Here is a 19065-nt window from a genome sequence, read left to right on the forward strand (position 1 = left end):
TTTTCTATATTCTTTGTGTTGTTGGTTCATACATAGCTCTATAGAGAGATCCCAAAAAAGAATTTCATAACTTAATGACGATGACTACTCCCATTGGGTTCCCTTCAGCCGCTGCATAAGGTATTCCACCTCGACGATCTTGGTCAACGGAATCACGCATTCCTTGTACACGGCCACGACCGCGTCGGCTTTAATCTTCTGCGAGTTCTCATCGGGAAACGCAGGATCCGTGCCATACGTCTTCGCCTTGAGCCCCAGACGCTCAAGCACCTTCTGCTCCACACGCGCATCAGTAATAGCAGCATCGATGCCCTCGCGATCCCCGGCCTTGATCAAGCGCACAAAGGTCTCTGGGTCCTTCTGGAACTTTGACTCGGCGACGAACTTGCCAAAGTGAATGCGCCGCGACAGTGCCTGCAAACAGGCTACATCGCAGGTCGCCGCCGACCCGTAGTTCTCCTGCGTCTCGCCGCGGTCTTCACGGCCGAACTGCGGGCATACAGCGGGCAGGACCTCGTTGATGTAGCGCTCCTTGATCACGGCGTTGACGTTGACGTCGTTGTCGTGCAGGATGCGCGGGTACTCCAGCGGAGCGAGGATGGGGGGTTCGAGGGCGTCGGCGAAGAAGGGGTATTCGTCGGGGGACTCGTAGCGCCGCACGCGGGATTGAAGCCGTTCTTGTTCCCGGAGGAGGTAGTCCATTAGACTGAGGTTGCTGTTGGGGATTGTGACGCCATTAGGGAGGTAGATGGTTTTGTTGAGTGGGAACTGGACCCTCTCGATTAGGTGGAAGGTGATTGTATCCTCGAGTCGGCTGGCGAGTCGAGGAAGGTGAGGAGGTAGTTAGCAAGGGTTCGTGATAGAGTTCGTTGGACGGTGGGGGGAAGGAGTGGGGGAGGACGGGGGAACGGTGTAGAGGTATAGATGCTCACATCAGCTGGAATCGGATATTGGCAAGGTCCAATGCCTTGGAGGCATCGGATAGGTCAATGGCGGTGTCCATGGCGGGCCTGGGAGGGAGGTGAAGGAGGGAAGAAGCGATGTCGGCGAGGAAGCATGTTCAACACACGCCGAAGGGGCGACCCGAGGGTCTTGTGTCACCAGTGGATTATTTCTGCAGGATACAGATAGCAGGATGCGAGGGTGTGTTTCTTTAATAACAATAATTAGTTTCAAGAAGAAGAATTCTTTTCTTCATTGTATAGAGCCAAAAACAGCTCTATGCTCCGGCCGCGTCGGTACCGCGGTAAAATACCCGTATTGCATCTCGTGCACCACTCTGATCCCGAACTTCCCCTTCCTCTTCCTCTTCTCTCCCCAGTGAAACATGGAGCGTCCTCGCGATGAGTCGCCCTCCGGCCTGTCCGACATTGTAGAGGGCGATGGCCTACTGGGCACCGGCCTCACCGTACGCATTGATTCTCTTCTCCTCCGTCATTCCGAACCCAGCTGACTGGGAATTGATAACCACTTCTAGACCCGGCATATCGAAGCTTTCGGCCGCAAAGTCACCTCGACAGCAGGGCATTTAATGGGCCCGAACGACCAGAACCACGCCAGCCACTACCACAATGCCATAACGGACATCCACCGCGAGCTGCGGCGGCCACACACCCAGCGCAAGGTGTTTTCCCTGACGCAAACCACTCCCACCGACCTCGTGCGCTCGAAGCTGTCCACCACCGAAATCCAGTCCCGCGCCATCTCCTCGCTCCCGGATGGCCTCCTCGCCAATATTCCCGAAGATACCAGCTCCTACTCCCTCTTCCAAGGCTTCCAGGCCTCCCTCCCCGAAGATGAACGCGAAGCGCGACGAGCCCACCGCCGACACGGCTCAAAGGCGTCAAAACTTTTGAAGGACAACGAGAAGGGCGGATCCTTGTCTGCTGGCCCGACGACTTTGAGGGGCGAGCGCGAAAAGCTGAGCCGCCGACTGGAATTGATGGGCGTTCGCAAGAATATGTGCAGCGCTGAGATCCACGAGATTGATCACAAGATCGCCAACCTAAACAACATGCGCAAGATTGTTCTCGACCGACTGGCCGGCTTAGAGCGGGATGAAGCGGATTTGGAGGCCGAGCGTGGGTTGTTTCCTATCTACGACAAACGATGTATATCTGACGCGAATGAAACAGTCACGGAGATCGATAACAAGTTAGAAGACGAGACACCAGAGCCTTCTGTTTCTGCCGAGAATGCGACACCCAAGACTTCAGAAGGCCTGGATGATTCTAGCACTTCTGGGGACCCGGCTATGGATGCATCCTTCATGTCCGAATCTATTTATGAGAAACTGCCTTCTCCGAGAAATTTACGACATCGATCGATAAGTGAGGATTTTGTTGCATATGGCTGAGTTTCACAGGCTTACAATGGACAGGGAAACGATCTATGCCAATTCTACACGAACATTTCGCTCCGGGTTCTCTCATCAAGGAGATCGAGGCTCACACGGACATGGTCACCGCCATCGATTTCGACTTTCCTTTTGGCACCATGATCACGGCAGCTTTGGATGATACAGTCCGCGTTTGGGATATGAATGTTGGCCGGTGCTCCGGGTTTCTGGAGGGACATCATGCCTCGGTCCGCTGCTTGCAGGTGGAGGATAATATTGTTGCAACTGGATCTATGGACGCGTCCGTCCGACTATGGGATCTGAGTCGTGCCAGGCCGTCGACTCGAGACGGGCGTCTCAATAAACACGAGCGCGATGGTGAAGAGGCAGAGCCCGAACACACTTCACCTGTGCCGCCATCTTCGAATTTGGAGGACTGTCATGTGTTCTCGCTGGAAGCTCATGTTGATGAGGTGACCGCTCTCCACTTCCGTGGCGACACGCTCATCTCGGGTTCCGCAGACAAGACACTCCGACAATGGGATTTGGTCAAGGGACGCTGCGTCCAGACCCTGGATGTACTCTGGGCGTCCGCCCAGGCTTCATCGATGACTACGGGCGATAGCGGCTGGCGTCCATCAGGACGTCTTCCCGATGCGTCTGCCGATTTTGTCGGGGCAGTACAGTGTTTCGATGCTGCCCTAGCATGCGGAACAGCCGACGGCATGGTCCGTCTTTGGGATCTTCGCAGTGGCCAGGTCCACCGGAGTCTAGTTGGCCACACCGGACCCGTCACTTGCCTGCAGTTTGACGACGTCCACCTGGTCACCGGCAGTCTTGACCGCAGTATTCGGGTAAGACCGTGTTCATTAGTTGTTTATACCTATCTTCTAACTCTCTCTAGATCTGGGACCTACGTATGGGCTCTATTTATGACGCGTACGCCTACGACAAGCCGGTCACCAGCATGATGTTCGATGCGAAGCGCATCGTCGCCGCTACGGGCGAGAACGTGGTCAAGGTGTACGACAAGGCCGACGGCCACCACTGGGACTGCGGACCAGGCGTTGGCGTCGACGACGAAGGCCCATTCCCCGCGACCGTTGAACGGGTGCGCCTCAAGGATGGGTATCTCGTCGAAGGGCGCAAGGATGGTACCATTGGTGCTTGGACATGCTAGGTCGCCTCGATTACCTTGCTTGTGTGTGTGACCACTGTATAGTATTCTATTCTCTGTGTAACGACCTGGATATAGCGATTGTAGTGCTCGTCTCATGCACACAATGAAACAAAGAATCTCCCAATAAGCGAATTAAGAAGAGCAGTCTGAAACGAAAGAGACAACCAGACATAAAGGATAGATGAGACCGTGGATCACAATGAAATGAGAAAAAAGGGAGGGGGTGCGTGAAGAATGAATCTACAAAAGGCCCCGAGTCGAGTGGTTCTCGCCCTCCGCCTTCTTTTCTGCCTCTCCAACATCACATCTTTACCAACACAACACCCCTTTACCTCACTCCATCCGGCTTCACCAGTCCTCGCGCAAGCAAAAGTAATTGATACATTGATTGGTTTCAGGCCGCGTCTTTCTCTACCAGTGTGCATCTTCGCCACGGTCGGTCGAATAGAGCAGCGCGGGGCTGCGTTCACCCTCGTCGCGCGTCTGCGCGTCTCATTTCGCGATCTACAGCCCTGACCGAACTGGACCACCTGCGCCCGTCGGGGCTTCTCTAGGTAAGCGCTCTGCATCTTGTACTGGCTGTTATCTTCGTCGCTCTGGTCATCGCCCCTTGATTTTATCTACTTCTCTACTGCTCAATCTCTCCGGCTCGTGTTTCACATTCCCCACGCACCACGGCTTCTTGTTATGTTGGCTCGCGCCTGAGCTGCTTGCAGCTGAGTTCGCTGGTAAGGGTTAATTCATCTTTTGAAGTCGTGATTTCATTCGTTGCTTATTCGTGTCATTACTTTTTGTCTCTCTTTTGACCACTTGCGCATGTCCTGCTTGAACACATTCATCCGAAATTAGAGCGCGAGCTGACCTACCTGAACCAGGCGAGTGAACTCTTGAGCTGGACTGAGACGAAATCCTTGTGCACCGATGCCCCCTAAGCGCGCTGCGATGCGTCGCGGGGCGGGGCGTCCCAAAGCATCTCCTTCGAGCCCAGAGAACTTTGAAACATTACTCGATCTATCACCCGGAATTCCTCTGCCTAGTGTTCCAACCCAAGCTGCTTTTAGCTACGGCGCTCAAGGCCCAACAGCTCTGCCGCGGCGCATGCGCATGGCGCCACGGAACATGAACCTCACGCAGATAGCCCGGTCGATTGATGCCGGGATTGACGCCGCTCAAAAGCGAAATCCAAGTCCGCAGAAGAATTCTGACCAGGAAAACATCGAACCCACGGACACTCGGCCTAGACGCTCTAACAGCGGCTCGCCCGTTCGTCGGCCAAAGCGCGAGCCGACTCCTGACCAGACCCAACTGCTGCAGTCCCTGCGCGATGTGACTGCCACTCCCCCACCTCCTGTTGCTCACACCGTCTCCACCGAGTCTAGTCCTGCTATTCCGCCTCCTCAGTTACGAATACAGCCGGATTCGCCACTATATCCGTCACCGTTGCAGCGGGCGGGATCTCCAAACCATGATGTGCAGATGGGAAGTACGCCTGATCGTCACAGCTCTGTCGATAATGCCTCCGAAATTTCCTTCAACTTGGAGCGTGAAATCCACGAGGACGACTTACAGCGAACACGGCCCAGCAAGTACCGTGGGGAGCCACACGGCCGCAATATCACAGCACCTCCTCGACGTATTTCAGGCCTAGCTCTTGTCAACGAGACCATTGAGGAGGAGGATGAGCCTGAATCCGATCCGGCGGACGAGTCCGAAAGCGTGAATGAGCCTTCATCCTATCTTGAACCTGAACCTGAACCTGAAGTCGAAACTTGGTCTGCGCCTGTGCGGACTGTGATTCCTCAGACATTCCGCACTGAGCCTGTCCATTCCAGTCCTGCATCCAGGTCTCCAAAGGAAGGTCTGATCCGTCCATGGCTTGAATCAATGCAACCCGAAACGCGTGGTGACGGTGAGGGCCAACCCGTCTTGCACCGGAACAAATGGCTTATGGCACTTGTCACTTTGCTCACCTGCGTGTTTCTCGTGGTCTTAACAACCCAGAGCAGTCTTGCAGAAAAGATCCGCTCCTCACTATCCTTCGGTGAGATTCCCCTTGTGAATTTCTCGCCCAATCTGCCGGAATCCGAACTCGTCTCCGGCCTTCGAAATCAGGTGTCCCGCATGAACGTCCAAGTGTCGTCCCTGTCCCGGGAACTGCGGTCTGCTGCAGAACATGCCCGCGATCCGTCTCCGACCTACATCTCGGACGTCGTCCCGCGGCAGCCCATTCACAAGATCAACTTCCTCTCGGAAGCATTGGGGGCCATCATTGATCCAGGCAGCACTACCCCTACCGCAGGCTCAAAAGAACCACTCTTGAAGCGTGTGTTTTTCAGCATGTTCGGGTTGACGTCCTACTTTCGCGGCCCGTTACCCCCTGCCGCGGCGTTGACCCCGTGGGAAGACTTGGGAGATTGCTGGTGCAGCGCTCCTCGCAATGGGGTCACCCAACTGTCGGTGCATCTTGGCCGAGATATTGTGCCCGAAGAAGTGGTGGTCGAACACATTCCCGCCGGCGCCGCCCTCGAGCCAGGTGTCGCGCCCAAGGAGATTGAACTCTGGGCGCGATTCAGAGTCGTCCCGCTCGCGTTGCATAGTGAGGCGCCGACCGAATCATCGTCTGGATGGCTTCCTGGATGGTCGTCCCGGAAATCCCGCCCGAACGAGCCGGCTTCGTCACGCGAGGAAGGACTCGGTGGCTACAACATTCCGGGCGAGAAATCGCTTCACGACGTGCTCATGAGCTCCCTACGCATGCACAACATCGATGAACCCGAGAGTGTGTACTCGGACGACCCAATACTCGGGCCAAACTTCTATCGGGTAGGCCAGATGGTGTATGACATCCATAAACGGGACCATGTACAGCACTTCCCACTCAACGTGATCGTGGACGTGCCGACGATCCGGGCTGACAAAGTGGTTTTGCGAGTGAAGTCGAATTGGGGAGCGAACAATACGTGCATTTATCGGGTGAAGTTGCATGGCCATGTATAGTTCTAAGGATTTTTTCGTTCAGCATGATACCTCGTCGGGAATTAGTTCCGGCATCTAGATTTAGCATCGTGGCGTTGGGAGGGGATAATTCAGATTACATACGACTACGCCTACGACCTAGCACGTCCAATGTACTTCCCCCCGTATTTTTCCCATTATTCTTCTGCTTCCCGTCAGGATTAAGTTCACTCCTTCATACTTCCCACCGCCCACCCCGATGCGGACCCGCCAACCATGACGAAGGCGGAACCTCCTCGTCTTTTCTTCCACTCACCTTCCCACGGTCACGAGGTCTTCGTGCAGCCATCCTCGTACCTTCGCCCGCAAATGGCCTCCGAGCGCGACACCATTCACCGGGAGGAGCGACAGGGCCTGGTCTGTTTGCCCTCCCCCCTCTGCACGGGCCCAATCAAGATTCTGACTGACCCGAACAGCGCGCCATCCGCAATTTCCTCAAGGTCCGCACCAGCTACGATGTGTTGCCGCTCAGCTTCCGTCTGATCATTTTCGACACCTCGCTCTCTGTCAAAGAGAGTCTGAACATCCTCATTCAAAATGGTTGCGTCCTCTCTCTCTTTCTTCCTCTCCCCTGTCTTCCGAATCGCCCGCTGACAATCCCGCATATGGAGGGGCTTCCCTGCCCCCCCCTCGTCGGGACGTACAGGCATCGTGTCAGCCCCGTTGTGGGACTCCAAGGCTTCCAAGTTCGCCGGTCTCCTGACCACCTCTGACTATATCAATGTCATCCAGTATTACTTCCAGAACCCCGCCGCGCTGGACCAGATCGACCAGTTCCGGCTAGATAGTCTTCGAGGTGCGTGTCCAAATTAATTGAGACTGGTCAGAGGAACCCAGACACTGACATGGAAGTACCGATAAAGATGTGGAGAAAGCATTGGGTGTCGCGCCGCCCGAAACCATCTCCATCGACCCGGAGCGACCCCTCTATGAAGCATGTCGCCGCATGCTGGAATCCCGCGCCCGCCGTATCCCCCTCGTCACGGCCGACAGCCAGACCGATCGCTCCCACGTTCTCAGCGTCGTCACGCAATACCGCATCCTGAAATTTGTCGCCGTCAATGTTCCTGATACGCAGAAGTTGCGTCGGCCGCTGGGGGAAATCTTGCTGGGCAGTTATGACAATGTCGCGACGGCGTCGATGGATACGCCTGTCATCGACGTGATTCATATCTTGGTCGAGCGGAGCATATCCAGTGTCCCTATCCTCAACTCGGAGGGTATGTCTTCTTCAGACCTGAAAAGATCAACACTAACGTCTCTGTATCAGGCGTCGTGTACAATGTGTTCGAGGCCGTCGATGTAATCACGCTGATCAAGGGCGGTTTCTACGACGATCTGAGCCTAACAGTAGGGGAAGCCTTGAAGAAGCGATCAGCGGTATGTGTGCCAAAAAAAGGGTCGTTTTATGGCGTTTCGACTAATACCGACATGCAGGATTTCCCGGGTATCTACACCTGTTCACTGAATGAGGGACTCGACACCATCTTCGACACCATCCGCAAATCACGGGTGCACCGTCTAGTCGTGGTGGACGAGCATTTCAAACTCAAAGGCGTCCTCACCCTCAGCGACATCCTACACTACATTCTCCTCGAAGGAGAAAATGACGAGGCATGATCCGACTCACCGTGGGCCTTAACCCGTGCGCGGGCATTTCCTCTATACATATCCTACCTATTCTTGCATGGACTTGGCGTTTCTTCTTTCTTTTTACTTCACTTCGGGATAATGCCTGAGAATTGCCCGTCTCGTGCGTGGGTTTCTTTCCCTATCTTTTTTTCTAAATGTACAGGGGGTTGGCTTCTTTCAACGGCCGATTGCTGGCGCTATGGACAGAAATAGATTTCTATCAAGACTTTGTGTATGTTCGATCATTCATTCCCAATTGTGTTCTATGATTCTCGTGAGATCTCGGTCATTCCTGCTTCTTTGAGGAGGACGGCAGCATTGTCGGCCGCCCTTCTACTTGATTCACCTTGACTCAAGGAAGGCACCTTCCCTCGAGATGCCTACCCGCTTGCCATCCTAGAGAGCTTTTGGTCTCTTTCTCCCTCCCGTGGAATCTGTAACACAGCAAACCACCTACTCTGTGGGCATCTCATCCTTTTTCCGCCAGAAAATGGCGTTCATTCTGACGCTTTTCCGGTCTAAACCAAGTATCAACAAACCGACCAAACCTCGTCGCAACTGGGGTCGATTTGGCCGTTCACAACCCAATGCAGACCCACGCCAGTCCCAGGAATTCGACCCACTCACGAAGCTTGAGTCGAATCTAGTCAAAACTCAGACAGAGCGAAGGAGCAGTGGTCACAGCCTGTACGAGACCAAGTCGGTGGAATCCACCGAGCCATTCCCTCCACTTGTTGATGAAATTCCGGACGACCCTTCTACCGTCCCTGCTGCTAGTGGCGACGATGCGAGCCAGCTTCTTTCGCGATCTCAGCATGGCTCTAAGCGACTCAGTGGTCTAAAGGCTCTCTTCCGTCAGAGCAAAGCGTCTCAGGATCGAGAGTCTGTTACTGGTACTACGGTGGATGATATCATTGACCAGCATGGATCCAGCAACGCGAACGCAGTGGAGACCTCGCTGGAAAAGGATGACTTTGTTGTCCTGTCTGAGAACAAAGCCCCTGTCGAACCTGAACCCCATGCTACCGGCGAGACGCGGAGAGCTAGCTCTCAGACGACTCGGTCCAATGAGTCGAGTCACTCCAACATCACTGTCTGTCGGCATCCCTCGCAGCGCGACCCGACGCCTATCCAGGAAATCTTCGATGAGGGCTGGATGTGGCCGGGTATTCTAAATTACACGCAGGGGATTGTGCATAGTCCAGAGGCGTCCGACCCCTTCTCGGATTCGAAAAATGCCGACGATGCTGCTGAACCCTCAGTGGCCAGTGAAGACCGAAGCCAGAAAGCCTCAACGCAGGGACCTGTCCCGCTTGAAAACCCGCTGGTCGTTCTGCCGCTCCCTTCGACAGTAGATGGTGGCAGCTTCCGCGCTGTTCCCAGCACCAACCGAACGAGCTCGGCTAGCAGCCACGCCAGTTGGACAACGCAAATCAGTCACCTTGACCCGAACAAGGCGACCATCTCGTTTAATCAATTGGCGGCACGATTGAACCTCCACATCTCAATACCGCGCGAGGCGGATGACCTGGAGGCTTTTCCATGTAGGTATACCATTTTGCTGCTAGTTTGAATCTGCTGATGGCCTTTGCCATAACAGCGAACGACGACAAGTCCCCCGTCAACGAAGTTCAGGGCGTACCTCGACGTCGTCACGGACTGCTGGGCCGAGTCCGCCCAGTTCGCTCCACTGTGGCACTAGCGACAACGGCCCGTCCCTCAGACCGAAAGCTGAGACGGACAAAGACATTCTCGAATCTCGCGCGTCGTCCTGCCCCGATGAGTTCCCTGCGAGGTAAGTCTGTAGAAAGACTGGCTCGACTTGGCGGCCATAGCTTCCTCATTCTACCAGCGGATTTGTCTCCGTTCCCTCTGCAGTTGCCCGCGTGCATCGTGGCGACGATGATGTTTCTACGGAAATTCGGTCGGTCGGCCCGCTCTCCTCTACGTCATGGCATGGGTCACTAACGCGGCTTCTGGCAGGTCCTAATACAGCAGAACTATTCGTAGAACCGGGAGATATCAAAGCTGCGGCCCGACTCTATAACTATTTCGCCAGCCAGGTCCTCTTAGCGGAGAAGGACGAACCCAAGATCGCGCTGACGATGCGAGTGATTGCCATGCCACACTTGGAGATTCGTTCGGCTGGTAAAGAGGCCGCGCCCGTGCTCAGTGTCTGCTGGGTACTCAGGAAATTGCTTGCGGGTCTGCCGGGTGGGACCCTCGGGTCTACCCATCTGTACCAGACCCTGAAAGCCATCTACTTTGCCCCCGCCCCCGACGACCCGCTGCCACACATGCAGAACTCCCTCGCCGCACTGTCTCCGAAGACTTCCGCCCGGGTGCAACTGATTGCCCTGGCAATCACAGCGCAGACGAGTGAGATGCAGTGCGCCCTCATCTGCGCGGTGTTTGGGCTACTTACGGGATTGGTTCATGAGACCGAGAGAACCGTCGAGCGCATAGAGCGCCAGCGGCAAGCCGGGACTGCCATTCCGGAAGGTGCAGTGGCGGGCCTGCCGACTGTGGATGGCCTGGCACGGGTGTTTGGACCGTTGCTCCTCGGGGCCGATGGGCGGGCACGAGGCACGGGCGGCGGAGTGGTCTTGCACAGTGAGGATGTGGAGCAGGAGGTGGAGGAGCAGCGCGTGGCGGAACTGCTGATTCTGAACTGGCGCGACGTGAGCCGCCAACTGAAGTTGTGGGCGCGGTATGGGTATCCTGCACGGATGATGATGCCACCACTGACGGACGACTGAGCAGTTAGGGCTTTGCGGGTATACCCTGTCTCCCGAGTACATATTTTATTGTCTGCATTATTAATTAGCGAATCCTTTGCTTCATTCCAAAAGCCAGTTTTAGAGGTGTAGTTCAACTGGAGTCCACTTGGCAGGAAATGTAGGCCTGTGAGTGGACGGCATTAGATCCCGTCACACTTGCTGGTTCCTGTTCTTGACCCGACCCACCTTGTTTATAGTTCACCAGTTGGTGATGTCAAACGGGGCGTTCCAGAAGCTTCACTATGCTTGGGATTATTATGTGTATTATTTACATGGTCTGCTCTATCCTGTCTTCTTTCTCTCTCCTTTCTTCCCCCACGCCAACCTCCTCCGCTTCTACCCACTTCTCTGTATCACGTCCTTTGTGCCACCCTGCCACGCCCATCGGCTACTTCTGCTGCGATTCGCCCGGATCTGTTGGACCGCAGGAAGGAAAGCGCTGTCCGACCGTGGTTTTCGTCGACCGCAAGGCGCTTCTTCAGGCACCGGCAGTCCGACCACCCGTGGTTCTCTCCCTTCCTTCACCCCTCCTAGGCCTCTCTGTTCGCCGGGTCTTGACGCCGCAGACTTTCCCCCTGCGTATGATTGGTGTGGACTGTTTGCTTCGAGTCTGCACAGCTTCAATCCTCCGTTTGTAGTCTGTCTTGCACTCTCTCCCTCTGTGATGTGAGAGAGACTCAAGACACAGAGTCCCACCTTCCCTTCCTACTGCTGACTGCACAACATACTCAACCCTTACTTACCACGCCGGGATTTAATTGGGCCATGTCTGCAAAGAGATCCAGAAACCCTGTTACCCTGCCTCCCTCCGACACCGTCGCCATCGTTGGGGGCCCCTCACCCTGCCCCAAGGCCTTTCCCTCGGGTGACCTCCTAGGGCTGCCCATTATGGAGGATGACCAGCAGCTCTGGGACCTCAGCCCCGTCTCACCGTCCATGGGCGGAGTCTGGGACATGAAGCCCGATGCTACAGTGTTTGCCAACTCGCTCGAGCGCGATCTCAAGAATGCCCAGGTGCGCAACGGCCAGCCGACTCCGCCGCCCTACGACGACCAGGCTGCGCGCGTATCCGGTATCCTGGACACAGACAACGCTACGCAACGTCGCCGAGTCCGCGAGGCCAAGACCGCAGCTGCTAGTCTCAGTCCTGATCTCGACTTCGACGATTCACCCCGCCAGGAGCGCGCGAAGCGGGCTAAGTTCCTCGAGCGCAACCGCCTGGCTGCTAGCAAGTGTCGCCAGAAGAAAAAGGAGCACACCCAGCAGCTGGAGGTGCGGTTCAAAGAGCAGTCGGAAAAGAATGCGCATCTGCACAAGGAGATCCATGAGTTGAAATCGCAGGCGCTGAATCTCAAGAATGAGCTGCTCAAGCATGCTCAGTGCAATGACGAGGCGATCAAGCTGCACCTGTCTGCCATGGTTAGCAAAATCACCGAGAATAATGTCGATCCCCAGGCCGCGCAGGCTGGCGCAGCCGCGGCCGGGGTGGTGACCGATGTCTCTGCTGAGCTGCCTGATGCCGGCACTGTACCCGTGGCTGCTGAACCCGCTGAGATGCTCCCAACTCCTCGTCCGCCTGTTCCCACGGTCCTCTCGTTCGGCTTCGACGACACGCTGCAGCTGGAGCCCGCTGCAGCGGCTGCCGCGGCGGAGGCCTTTGAGCAGCAGCTGCGCCGTGACTCGGAGGCCTCACTCGATTCCTCTTACACCTTCTCTGCCGACGAAACCTTTGACGACCTCATCAACGTCTGATGCTCCCGCTTCTTCTTTTTCTCATGTGATATGAATATTGTCTTTTCTGTGGGGTGGTCAGCGATGGCGTTTTGAATCTGGATTTTGAAAAACAAAATCGCTCCTTTGATGTTCATGCGTTGCCTTGGGGGTTCTGCTAGCGAGTGAGTACTGGGTTGGGAATGGTGGTTTATGGCGTTTTCTGGAGGGAATCACTGTGTATTCTTTTTTGTCCTCGTTTTCTTTGCTGGTTTCTTCTTACTGTTTATTGGAAGGCTGAGAGAATTTGCTTGATCTCTCAGGAAGTGTCCGAACCCGGTCGAGGTCTAGGTCCACCCATCTGGGAATGTAGTCTAGGCTCTACGTCAATTAAATTCCAGGAAGACTGATAGGCCCTCCATGTTGGGACAAAACTGCCTAGGTGAAATCCATTCCCCGGGGCCACTGAGGCATCCTAATAGGCGAATTATCTAATACGGCTACGCATGGATGCCGAACGAACTACCTGTTGATCGTTTGCGAACAGGTATTCTCCGGCTTCTTTTGTCTTTTCTCCTTCAGCTTAGAGAAACTATTTGATAAGAACAAAACACGAACAACAATTTTGTCAGCATGGTCAGACATATCTGGTGTCTGCTGGCAATCAGCGTCGCTCCTGTGGCCTTTACCCACGCCAACCCCTTAATATGCTTGCTGCGTAGTTGATAGACTCAAGGGACCAGTTGACCCAGTGTTTGCCGGTGCGTCTAGTGCCGCACTCCGTGCTTTGGAACAGGCGATGAACTCGGGTCTTAATATTGATGGCCTTTGTCAGGTCCCAGATTGAATCAGCTGGTCGAGCTGGCCTGCTTACATTTAGAGAAAGGCATTCTTTTTAATCATGGGATATAGAGACAGTGGTCAGTCATTGGCCATTGTATGCTTTATCCAGTCAGGAATCAACCAAACCAAATACGAAACCAAAAAACTAAGCCTATAAAAATGTCATTCGCATCTAGCAGTCTAAATTCACATTCTAAAAACGCATCCAGTGCATTTGTGGAAGGCCGTATGAGTATGTACAAACCCCAGGATATATGTAAGTCCAAAAAAGCCGCCCAGATCTCAAAAAATCATCTGCAAGAACAAAAAGCCCGCCGTGAAAGCAGTCAAGCCCGTCCGGCGGTCGATTCCTCGACATGTGTGTCGTTGGCTTTATCGATGGTAGACGTCTTGGCAACGGAGATCGAGTCCGGGTCAGCATCCCGGTACTGAGACGGGGAGTCGGCAGAGTAAGACTGCGCATCGTCATCCTCAATATCCTTGACAGAATGGCCGTCGAACATCTCATTGATCTCCTCTAGAGACTTGCCAACGGTCTCCTTCAAACAGAAGATGGTGAACAAAAGGATCAGCACGTCCAGCCCGCCGAACAGCAGGAATGTGCCCCAGCCGATGGCGGCCATGATGTAGGGTGTGGAGAAGCTCCAGACAAAGTTGAACAGCCACTGGGCTCCCACGCCAAAGGCCACGCCGGGCTCGCGGATGCGCGTCGGGAAGATCTCGCTGGTGCATGGCCAGGGCAGTGGGCCCCAACTGAAGTTGTATGCCATGATATCCAGGTAGATGAGTGCGACGGTGGCAATCCCCGCTGAGGTGACGGGCCCATCCTCGCTGGGTGAGTGCGTCTTCACCACCGCAGCGGTGATGACCATGCATATGGACATGAAAATAGCGCCGCCGGCCAGCACGGGTTTCCGACCAAATCGGTCAGACATGAACAGCACAAAGAGCAGACACGAGATCACCTTGATGGCACCGAAGATGCCCGTTAGCAACAGGTTCTTGTCACCGGGTCCGACGAGAATGGAAAAGAACTGCGGGCCGAAGTAGGCCAGCGCCGTTGAACCCGTCGACTGCTGGCCCAGGAAGAGGCCGCCGGCAATCAGGAGCCGCTGACGATTAGGACCCTCGAGCAGCTCGGTCATCTTGAACCCGGCCGTTGCGTGCTTTTCCTCCTCGAGTCCGTGGCGGATCTCTGCGAACTCGTCGGTCACAGCCTGCGAATCACCCGCGCGGATCCAGACCATGCTCCGCCAGGCCTCTGCTGTCTTGCCCTTGGCCAAGAGCCAGCGTACACTCTCGTCCAGCGTCAGCATACCAAGGCCCATCATCGCTCCGGGAACAAGCTGCAGGCCGATGGGTATCTGCCACTGGGCAGGGGTTGCGGCCATAAATTTGACGCCGTAGTCGATCCAGTACGATACCAGGATGCCGATGGTGTAGGATAGCTGGTAGCAGCTACCCAGCCGACCACGGATCTCTTTGGGACTCATTTCGGACATGTAGATGGGGATGACGGTGGCAGAGCCGCCAATGCCGAGACCACAAATCACTCGTCCGACATAAAATGCTGGCAGCGAGTGCGTGTCGATGACTTCTAGCACCACACCGATACAGAAGAGGAGCGAGCACAGCGCCATTGCCATGCGCCGACCTAAGCGGTTGGTCACGGGCCAGATGAGGAAACAGCCGACGAATGCACCAGCCTGCTGGATACCGACTGCAATGGAGCTCACTTTGGTTTCCTTGTCCGCAGGGATCTGAAAGGAGTCTTGGAAAGAAGAGAATGTGAGGACGCCACCTAGTGGGATCGTATGTTCAGCATATTGCATTCTATCAGACTTGGGAGCACTGTACCAATAACGCCCGAGTCATATCCGAATAAGGCGCCGCCGCAGCAGAGCACGGTAGCCAGCCAGTACGTGCGCCATCGAGCTTTGTCCAGGCGCAGTAATTCCATCTTGGGGTCGTCTTCACGCCGTGGAAGCTGGTCAGGGGGTTGGTCAAGCGGGAGGTCCGACTGGGGAATCTGCGAGTACGACTCAAACGGAGAGAGCGAGGTATAGGACCACCAGCTTCGGAATCGCTCCCGCCAAGTCGAGAAGATGGAGTCAGGAGAGAAGGACGAGGACCGGGGAGGCGATCTTGATATACCCGAGCTGGGGATTGCATCGTCCGGCATAATTGCGGAGAGCGGATACAGTGAACCACTCTGCGAAGTAGGCGAGATGGTCTTCCGGCGCGGTTCGTGGTCCCAGTGTTACCAGACTGGCCAGTTCCGCGCTTGGCTCCGGATTCGCTGGCGTATTATGTCATTGGCTCCAGCCGAGAGCCGATGTATAGAGGGGCGCCAAAGAGTGGAGATATCACGCCACTGCTGAGCTCCATTTGAGTTGATTGTGTTTTGGAACGAGCTAGTCCGAAGGTCCAAATATTCTGTGTCAGGAACACGGTCAAGACCGACAGCAAATTGAAGCCGGGCTTACAAGGTCAGGTGATCCACTCCGTACAACCAACATACGGTAACGGAGCAGCCATCAGTGCGGGCCGAGCACACCCCGCATGTACTTTTACCGCCCCATGACACTCCTCGGGCATCACGGCATCGTGTCAATGGCGCTCGTCTGTCCTGTCGATCAGGTCCACTTGTCTGTTCGTCTAACTCCAATCGCAGCCGATTGCCGATACTCGTTGACAGCGCAGCCGAGCACGAAATACCGCTCTCGGATGGTGCAGTGCCCTCGCTCCTATCGGAGCGCAGGGACCGGAGCTGATCCGAGTCGCGTGTCGCAGGTATAAGAATGCAGGCACAATGCCCCTCCTTGTCCCCGCCTAAACCCCCTCCTTTTTCCTCGCGGCTCGTGGCCTGTTGAACAGAACCCGACTCTTCTCTCTCCCTTTCTTTTCTACTCTGTCCTTCGATTCATCATGACCAAACGCCCTAACTTCCTCGTCATCGTCGCCGATGACCTTGGCTTCTCCGATGTGGGCTGCTTCGGCGGCGAGATTCGTACCCCCAATATCGACAAGATCGCGCAGCAAGGTTTGCGTTTCACAGATTTCCATGCTGCGGCGGCATGCTCGTGAGTTCTTTGCCTATCTCGTATTTTATTTAACAAAAGCTCACGTCCATCCAGTCCAACCCGCGCCATGATCATGACCGGCACCGACCACCACATCGCTGGACTGGGCAACCTCATCGAGTGGACCAACATCTCCGGCCAGAACGGTCCCAAGGGCTCGGCAATGAGCACGGCACCGCAGCGCGGCATGCCGGGCTACGAGGGGTACCTGAACGAGCGCGTCGTGGCGCTGCCGGAGCTGCTCCGCGATTCGGGCTACCACACCGTCATGTCGGGCAAGTGGCATCTGGGCCTCACCCCGGAGCGCTCGCCGCACAAGCGCGGGTTCGTGCGCTCCTTTGCTCACCTGCCCGCCTGCTCCAACCACTATGCCTTCGAGCCGCAGCTGAAGGACGAGGACCAGATCCCCACCTTCATTGAGGCGTCGTACATTGCTCTGCACATGGAGGATGGCAAGTACGTGCGTAAGCTGCCCGAGGGCTGGTACTCGTCCGATGGCTACGGTGACAAGATGGTGGATTACCTGCGCGAGTGGAAGGAGACCGGAGGCAGCGATGGCCCCGATGGCAACGGAGACCGTCCTTTCTTCGGCTACCTGCCCTTCACTGCGCCGCACTGGCCGCTACAAGCGCCCCGGGAGTACATCGACCACTATCGTGGTGTGTACGATGAGGGTCCAGATGTGCTCCGTCAGAAGCGTCTGCAGCGCCTGAAGGACCTGGGCATGATTCGCGAGGACGTCGAGCCACACCCCGTTAACGCTGAGGAGGTCAAGGAGTGGGAGGACTACTCACCCGAGGAGAAGAAGATGTCCTGCACGGCCATGGAGGTATTCGCCGGGATGGTCGAATGCATCGACTCCAACGTCGGCAAGGTCGTTGAGTACCTGCGTGAGATCGACGAGCTTGATAACACCTTCGTCTGCTTCATGTCTGACAACGGCGCCGAGGGTGCCGCGTACGAGGCCTACCCCATGGTGAAGAACGGTGTGATGCCGCACCTGCAGAAGTACTACGATAACAGCTTGGAGAACCTGGGCAACGGCAACAGTTTCATCTGGTACGGTCCGCGCTGGGCGCAGGCCGCCACCGCGCCGGGCCGCCTGTACAAGGCGTACACGACCGAGGGCGGCGTGCGCGTGCCTTTCGTCTGCCAATTTCCCAAGAGCGTCGGCGTGAACCCCGGCGACTCCACGCCCGCTACCAACGGCATCACCGACCAGTTCGCCACGGTCATGGACCTGGCCCCCTCCATCCTGGAGATGGCGGGCGTCAAGCATCCCGCCCCGACCTACCAGGGCCGCGAGGTCGTGACGATGCGCGGACGCAGCTTCTACCCCTGGACCGTCGGGAAGTCCGACCGCATCCACCCCAAGGACTTCATCCAGGGCTGGGAGACCTGCGGTCGTGCCGCTCTGCGTTGCGGAGACTGGAAGATCGTCTTCATTCCCAAGCCCAAGGGTCCCGAGCGCTGGCAGCTATACAACCTCGTGAAGGACCCCGGTGAGATACACGACCAGTCTGAGCAAGAGCCCGAGAAGCTCAAGGAGCTCCTCAAGCTCTGGGATCAGTATGTCCTAGAGACGGGTGTCATCCCGCTCTGCCCTCAGCTCGGCGAGTTCCTCGAGGCCACTGAGGCCCAGATGCCCGAGAATGCTTGGATGGAGTTCGACTATTGGAAGGAGGGTGCGCGTGATACCCCGGAGAAGTTCACTCGCCAGCCACCACGCTTTGAGCGTGTCGTCAAGCAGTGGTAACCCCCTTTTTTTTTGGATTGTTTGTAATGATACCTATGAGCAAAAATTATATATTCTTATTCCCTTTGATGATTTCTTGCTTCAGTCGTATTCACCTGGATTCTTCGTACAACACAACCCCTTAACCACCAGCGTCCGCACCAAATATGCGCCTGTATGAGGCCCTAATCCAAAGCCATGGAAATAAAACTGAATAGAATTCACGTATATAGTGCCAGCCCGATTAAAATATTTGATCAGTTGGTTTCGTAGGACATGCGCAGCATTACCAACCTAACCTAGACTAACATCTCCAGCCTTTATTTGGCCTGGAGGCAGCAGTCCTTTTAACAGGTTCGCGTCTTCAATATCGTCAAAATTTGAAAGCTTAGCCCAACCATGTTCGGCAACCCATATAGCTTCTTTTGAACCTTCATCAAAACACCCATATGCAATGTCTTGAATGAATAAGAAGCCGAATGTGTATACAAAACGTCGGGACTCCCCATAGGAATATTTTAGAGATCGCAGAATCTCACGAGCGAGACCTTGAGTGTCGGATGATATACCAAGTAGAGCCGTTTTATTTGGCACGTCCAGAACACATTCTTGATCAATTGTTCGGATCGAGCTGCGGGATAACTGGAGCGTATGCCACAACTGCAGTAGCAAGATTCGTATTGCATCGTAAGTACAAACCGTAAAGGCTGTCCACAAGGTGTCGTATCTTAGATGCGTGGGAAAGAGTG

General features: G+C 55.4%; 8 protein-coding genes across 8 annotated transcripts; 6 read left to right on the forward strand and 2 right to left on the reverse strand.

Annotated features, from left to right (window-relative positions):
- Positions 1-84: 84 nt before the first annotated feature.
- N7474_000848 (chorismate mutase ARO7) lies at positions 85-1003 on the reverse strand (the record flags this gene model as incomplete). The annotated part of the gene is made up of 2 exons (XM_057192263.1): positions 85-814; positions 933-1003. The coding sequence occupies 2 exons, from the start codon at positions 1001-1003 to the stop codon at positions 85-87; spliced, it is 801 nt and encodes a 266-aa protein (XP_057057216.1).
- Positions 1004-1327: 324 nt separating this feature from the next.
- On the forward strand, positions 1328-3518 carry mdv1 (uncharacterized protein; the record flags this gene model as incomplete). The annotated part of the gene is made up of 4 exons (XM_057192264.1): positions 1328-1408; positions 1478-2330; positions 2381-3192; positions 3243-3518. 4 exons carry the CDS (start codon positions 1328-1330, stop codon positions 3516-3518), a joined length of 2022 nt encoding a protein of 673 aa, XP_057057217.1.
- A 921-nt stretch (positions 3519-4439) lies between these two features.
- Positions 4440-6515, forward strand: N7474_000850 (uncharacterized protein; the record flags this gene model as incomplete). The annotated part of the gene is made up of 1 exon (XM_057192265.1): positions 4440-6515. The coding sequence occupies one exon, from the start codon at positions 4440-4442 to the stop codon at positions 6513-6515; it is 2076 nt and encodes a 691-aa protein (XP_057057218.1).
- A 234-nt stretch (positions 6516-6749) lies between these two features.
- On the forward strand, positions 6750-8153 carry snf4 (AMP-activated serine/threonine-protein kinase regulatory subunit SNF4; the record flags this gene model as incomplete). The annotated part of the gene is made up of 6 exons (XM_057192266.1): positions 6750-6890; positions 6950-7073; positions 7180-7329; positions 7397-7753; positions 7804-7913; positions 7971-8153. The coding sequence occupies 6 exons, from the start codon at positions 6750-6752 to the stop codon at positions 8151-8153; spliced, it is 1065 nt and encodes a 354-aa protein (XP_057057219.1).
- Positions 8154-8655: 502 nt separating this feature from the next.
- N7474_000852 (uncharacterized protein) lies at positions 8656-10924 on the forward strand (the record flags this gene model as incomplete). The annotated part of the gene is made up of 3 exons (XM_057192267.1): positions 8656-9709; positions 9766-9960; positions 10044-10924. 3 exons carry the CDS (start codon positions 8656-8658, stop codon positions 10922-10924), a joined length of 2130 nt encoding a protein of 709 aa, XP_057057220.1.
- A 786-nt stretch (positions 10925-11710) lies between these two features.
- Positions 11711-12697, forward strand: atfB (bZIP transcription factor atfB; the record flags this gene model as incomplete). Its single annotated transcript, XM_057192268.1, has 1 exon — positions 11711-12697. One exon carries the CDS (start codon positions 11711-11713, stop codon positions 12695-12697), a length of 987 nt encoding a protein of 328 aa, XP_057057221.1.
- Positions 12698-13824: 1127 nt separating this feature from the next.
- N7474_000854 (sugar porter family MFS transporter) lies at positions 13825-15680 on the reverse strand (the record flags this gene model as incomplete). The annotated part of the gene is made up of 2 exons (XM_057192269.1): positions 13825-15299; positions 15356-15680. 2 exons carry the CDS (start codon positions 15678-15680, stop codon positions 13825-13827), a joined length of 1800 nt encoding a protein of 599 aa, XP_057057222.1.
- Positions 15681-16426: 746 nt separating this feature from the next.
- Positions 16427-18337, forward strand: N7474_000855 (arylsulfatase; the record flags this gene model as incomplete). Its single annotated transcript, XM_057192270.1, has 2 exons — positions 16427-16581; positions 16636-18337. The coding sequence occupies 2 exons, from the start codon at positions 16427-16429 to the stop codon at positions 18335-18337; spliced, it is 1857 nt and encodes a 618-aa protein (XP_057057223.1).
- Positions 18338-19065: the final 728 nt, after the last annotated feature.

The sequence above is a fragment of the Penicillium riverlandense genome (genome assembly GCF_028828495.1).
Source record: "Penicillium riverlandense strain IBT 135883 chromosome Unknown utg000001l_segment0_segment0, whole genome shotgun sequence".
Taxonomy (NCBI): Eukaryota; Fungi; Ascomycota; class Eurotiomycetes; order Eurotiales; family Aspergillaceae; genus Penicillium; species Penicillium riverlandense.